The 6000-nt window shown below is 37.4% G+C and overlaps 1 protein-coding gene across 50 annotated transcripts in view; it reads right to left on the bottom strand.

Annotated features, from left to right (window-relative positions):
• LOC106874170 (uncharacterized) overlaps positions 1 to 6000 on the bottom strand; it is a 312709-nt gene that overhangs the window by 185470 nt on the left and 121239 nt on the right. For 4 of the 50 annotated variants that reach the window (XM_014921816.3, XM_089338845.1, XM_089338853.1 and 1 more), the window contains exon 1: positions 454 to 634. The exons of 44 other annotated variants lie outside the window; for them this stretch is intronic. In XM_014921816.3, coding sequence (XP_014777302.1) covers positions 454 to 523 — 70 coding nt within the window. In that variant the 5' untranslated portion in view covers positions 524 to 634. Of the gene's footprint in view, positions 1 to 453; positions 638 to 6000 lie in introns of those variants that run through there. 2 more of the 50 variants (XM_089338844.1, XM_089338847.1) reach the window with 1 other exon arrangement.

Genomic DNA, 6000 nt, shown 5'->3' with positions numbered 1-6000 from the left:
GTACATTGATGACAGAGTAAAAGCATCCAAACATGAGCAATGACACAGGGTCAGCATTACTGTTACAACACATGCATCCACATAAATTGATGAAAGGTGAATAGTTTTTCTAAATACAAGTCTAAAGCAGAAGCATTTTTTCTTGTGAAATGAGATAATGAATTCTGTGTGTGTATGTATGTGTGGTATGTATGTATGTATGTATGCATGTATGTATGCATGCATGCATGTATGTATGTATGTATCTATGTATGTGTGTGTGTGTGTGTGTGTGTGTGTATGTATATATATATATATATATATATATATATATATATATATGCATGCACACACATAGATATGCATTTAGGTGCTCACACCTATATAAGCTATAAAATTGAGAGAGAGAGAGAGAAAAAACAAGACAACAAATGCAAAACAAAGTAAAAATTGGAATAGTAGTTTTAAACCTACTTCTCATAGCAGATTTCCAAGATGTCAAGAACGAGAAACATTTTAGATAACCGCCTTTCTTAGGTTCCATAGTGTTGCACTTTTTAAAGCTGCAGACCAACTACCTGATGGCAGCAGAATAAAATGAGAAACAAAAAAGTTGGGTACTGCCCAGCTTGCTGCAGACTACAGCATATCTTAGAGTATGATGTAATAGTCACATGATCAGGAAGTTCACTTTCACTTTCACTCTTGTCATCTTTCACACTTTCTTTCTTCAAGGAGATTCATAAACAGTAGCAAATTTGGGCTTTGAAGAATACTTTTCTTAGATAAATGAAACAGAAACACTACCTGTTTCCAAGGTAAATATACAGTTGCTATTACCAACAGATTTTTACTAATACAATACAGTTATCAACTAATAGGTGTACAAACACACAAATACACACACATTTTTTAAGCATGTCTATCAAAAGGACTGAAATAAATATTAAGAAACCTTTAACTGTGATAGTGAATTATAAGAATGTAAACAAATTCCTTCTATGTTTTCTCTGCCCGCTCCTCTCTCTCCCTCTCTCTCACACACACACACACACAAGGAAACATGACAGTATCGGACAACTAGCCATGAGATCACCAGTTTGTGTCCTTTAACAGATACTGCATTTTGTCAATGTGTAAAACATTACCTTCCTACAGAACTTGCATCGAGTTTTAAGCAAATACTAAAGTTAGTATAATTCACTTCTATAAACAATAGTAGCACTGTGGAATTAAGCAAGTGAATTCTTGCTTTGCAGTACAATTCCTCTAGACTAAAAAGTTATCTGCATCAGACAAAGGTGAGATTTGTCTTTCATTTGCTTAATGCTACAAAAGCTGAAGAGAGAATGTGTGTGTATGTGTGTTGATGCAATATATGAATATATAATACATATGCATATATTATGTCTATATATTAAAGACTTTAACGTTTAAAAAAATCATTTTCTTTTTGTTGTAGTGACAAAATCCACCCCACCATCACTTTCTTAAATTTGCTGTACTTGGTAAATTGGGGAGTCTGGTACTTTTACAATGGTCAGTCAGGACCAAGTTTCTTTACCTAAAATTGTTCTCTTCTTTTATAAAACATACACCAACAACAATTCTTTTACAAATAAATGGCAAATAAACAACAACAAATTTAAATACAATCCAAAGAACCTGTTTCATTATAGCTATTAAACAATATGTAAAATTACATCGACAGACAAATTTCTGCATTAAGTACAAAAAAATAAGATCTGTAGCTGTGACTAAACATTGCAGGTTGAGTGTGAAAATCTACAATAGGAAGATATGAACTATGCTATAAGCTACAGTGAAGGCAACTCATCTACAGCAACAGTAACTCTACACAGAGACAATGTAAAGAAGACACTTAAGTCTTGACAGACAACTCAGCTAGTGCTGGTGGCATGATAAAATAAACCCAGTTCATACAGTAAAGTTTACTGGTGATAGACAAGGTGTCTAGCCTGTAAAACAGCCAAAAATATGAAGTACTGTGACACTTTCTCCTGCGACTACTTGGTGTGTTCAGTTACCAGCCCAAGTTCCACTGCTCATCAGGCTGAGAAAAGCAAACTGTCAAAGTATCAGTTGCTCTCTGATAGGTCTATGTTCAAGCCTGTGGCAATGGAGACCACCAGTGTTCTCAACCTCAGACCATATCCCTGCTCAACATTATCAGGACAGAGATGGATATCCACAAGTGTGAGCCCTGTGAGTCAGAGTAGCTGTTCCAGTGCATCTCCCTTGCCGTCTTCTCCAGTTTGTCTGCTTGGGACCACAAGTCAATCTGAATTACAAGAAATACTATGTTCCACTCCTTGATGTAAAGTTACTCCACATAAATTGCTCTCACAAGAAATAATTATGCAACATGTCTCTCTGACTAAGGAAGATTTGTATCTATGGAGACAAGTGTAAAAGACATAACTAAAGACTAAGCTTTTATAACTACATAGAACTAGCACTTACCATACTGTTGCTGCATATAGCAGCAAGGTGGAAACATCTGGCTACATGCAAGAACTATTTAAGTGTCATCAAGTGACTATATATTCCCACTCAGGTGCAGAGAACAGAACTCAAGCACCCCAACCCAGCCATCACTAAAAATTCAGGGTTGCAACCATTAATGTTAATACAATGAAAGATAGATCAGATGAGATTATAGAGATGCTAGAGTGGTGGTGAATAGATGTAGGCTAAATGCAAGAGACGAGATGGAAAGGAGTTTCAGCCAAGGAGCGTGGCCGTTGCCAGTACCGCCTGACTGGCTTTCGTAGGATTTTCGAGCGAGATCGTTGCCAGTGCCCCTGGACTGGCTCTTGTGCGGGTGGCACATAAAACACACCAGTTTGAGCGTGGCCGTTGCCAGTACCGCCTGACTGGCCTTCGTGCGGGTGACACGTAAAAGCACCCACTACACTCTCTGAGTGGTTGGCATTAGGAAGGGCATCCAGCTGTAGAAACTCTGCCAAATCAGATTCGAGCCTGGTGTTGCCATCCAGTTTCACCAGTCCTCAGTCAAATCGTCCAACCCATGCTAGCATGGAAAGCGGACGTTAAACGATGATGATAATGAACACAGGTAATAATGCTGGTTTAAATAGAATAGGAATACTAATGGTGGAGAATGTAATTGAAACATCCAGAATATGCAACAGAATAATTGTCTCTACTTATGCACCACAATCAAGCTTGATGAGCAAAAATACTGTTTTAGTGCAATTCTAGTACAAATCACTCTGATAAGGAATGATAGCAACATTGTGATTGAGGTTGGTGATTTCAATGGATTTTTTGGACAGTACCATGATGGCTGCTTTTGAGTACATGGTGGCAATGATTATGGTCATGAGACTGAGGAAGGGTCAAGGCATCTAGGGTTGTGTGACACATATGAACTAACCATCCGTAACATGAACTTCAACGGTGAAGAATATATCACTCATCATAGACTTGTAATTAGTGACTTCAGAGTAAGAGCTAGACGGACTAAGGGACAAAAGTCATTTTGAACAAGGAAGATGTGGAAACTAAAAAGTTCTTCTGCTACATATATGTGCAGAACTATTCTAGATGATGTGCATGATGAAAAGAAGAAATTTGTAACACAGACTACAACTGGGAGGTTTTATATCACAACCTACCGAAAGTTACAGATGAAGAAAGGTGGGTAGCAAAGAGAAAAGATGGGCAACAAATGTATACAGCTTCAAGAGAAGTAGAAATTCAGAGGTTTGCCAATGTTCTATGATGAGAAAATCAGAGGTGTGCAATATTGTGGAAAAGTGTGGCTGACATGATAATAGTACACCCACCCTCACTAAACGTGAGAAGAAAAAGGCTTAGAAATGTTATTATGAGAGGCTGCTAAGAGCAGGAAATGTGAGGGAGGGAGAGGAAGAACTACTGAAAGTATACTGAACAGAGGAACCAACTGTTAAGTGAACAGTTATACGGTCAAAATAGCCATTAAGGATATGAAAATGGGGGAGTCAGAAGGGTCATCAAGTAGTTGCTGAAATACTGAAAATATCTGGTAAAGTAGGGTTCAAGATAGTTGCTTGCAGGCAATATAAGATATCATACCCAATAACTGGTGTAGCAGTATAATCGTTAAATGCTACAAGGGTAAAGGAAATACTTTGGAAAGTCGCAACTAGAGAAGCATCAAATTGATAGATCAAATTATGAAAGTAATGGAAAGAGTATTAGCACAAGTGATTAGGAAGATAATCAGCTTAGATGAGAAGCCAGGTTAAAGTAATACTGATGCTCTCTTCATATTAAGACAACCACAGCAGGTTTTCTCTCTTTTTTTTTTTTTTTTAAAGTAAAGAGTAATAAGCCTCTCTACTTCATATTTGTTGATCAGAAGGCCTTTGATAGGATACATGATCTGTTATTTGATGATCTTTAAAGAAAATAGGTATAGGTCCTAATTGTACGGTTGAGCTGAAAGATTGGGTACAAAGGAATCAGTAGCAGTATACCAGAGTGAAGACTGCATTGGTATGGATATGTAATGCATATCAATGATAACAGGTGAGTAAAGAAATATCCATAAATCCAGATGAAAAGAAACAGGTTGTGGCTGTTACAGCATAGTTATGGCTATGTGTTAAGAAGCTTGATTTTCAACCATATATAGGTGGCTTTTATTATAGCATCAGGCCAATCAATGCCTTGTGAGGGAATTTGATAAACTGAAAAACTGAAAGGAGCCCAGTGTGTGCCACTGTCTCTCTCTCTCCTTTCTCTTTATGCTCCCAGTCCTGACAGTAACAGTGAACGTATCATAGCTTCCTATCAAGAGTTTAGATCAGTTATAACTGATCCTCCTCCTTAGTGATATCGACACCCATGCTGGAAGTGATCACAATACTTGGGATGCACCAGGTAAGATGAACAATGATGGTCTTCACTGCTTTGAACTCATGAATTTTAACTCGTCATTTGCAACACTGCTTTTTCATCAGAAGGATATTCATAAGGTTACATGGATACATCCAAGATCCAAACATGAGCATATTCTCCATTACATTATCACCAAAAAACAAGACCTTCTGGATGTCTACTTTGTCAGAGTCATGTGAGGTGCATAGTGCAGGACAGATAAGCTCATATGGGGTAAATTGAAATTCTGCATGGTGTGTAAAATAAGATCTGGGGGAATAAATGTTCCCAAATGAATTGATGTGTTGAAATTAAAGGATTCCAATGTGTGAGAATCTTTGAAATGTTGCTGAGGAAGTAGAATTTTACAGAACTTGGGATCAGTTTAACACCAAGGTCTACAGTGTCAGATTTGAGGCTCCTGGTCTCAGGAATAGAAAGCATGGGGACTGGTTTAAAATTACCTGCAGATTACTAAACTTTTCAAGGATAAAAACATGTTGCACTAAAAATATCTCATTGCATCAGATAAAGTTCTTACTGCATCTCTCAGGGGAGTAAAATCAGCAAGATGCATCAGATGAAAAACCAATGTTGGTCTGACATTTCCAAAGAAATTCAGAAAGGTCACAGTATTAAAAACTCGAAAACATTATATTACTTAATCAAGCAAGTTTTCAGTCCTCAATCTTAATCTGTAGTACCACTCAAGTCCAAGGATGGTTCCTTTCTTTATAAGGATCATGAGGTTATCATGAAATGTTGGACTGAGCACTTCACAAATCTATTTTATAATCCCTCAGTTGTTGATAAAAATGTCATCAATAATCTGCCTCAAAAGGATATTATCCTTCAGATGATGGATTATCCCACAACTGATGAGAGAAAAAAATATTTTGAAAAACAATTAAAGAAATCAATACTGGGAAGGCACCAGGTCTTGACAATATTCCCACTGGAATCCTCTGCCATGGGAGTGACAGGATTGCTACAGACATCCAATATCTAATATCAGACATCTGGTCAGGTACTCCTAACCCTCAGGGCGAGGTTGATGCCATTTTAATTTCATTGTTCAAAGGAGAGCAATCTAAATCCAGGTGTGAAAAT

The sequence above is a fragment of the Octopus bimaculoides genome, chromosome 21, assembly GCF_046866305.1.
Source record: "Octopus bimaculoides isolate indiv1 chromosome 21, ASM4686630v1, whole genome shotgun sequence".
In the NCBI taxonomy this organism is placed as follows: domain Eukaryota; kingdom Metazoa; phylum Mollusca; class Cephalopoda; order Octopoda; family Octopodidae; genus Octopus; species Octopus bimaculoides.
The sequence above is the reverse complement of the archived record's forward strand: the minus strand, read 5'-3'. Positions and strand labels throughout refer to the sequence as shown.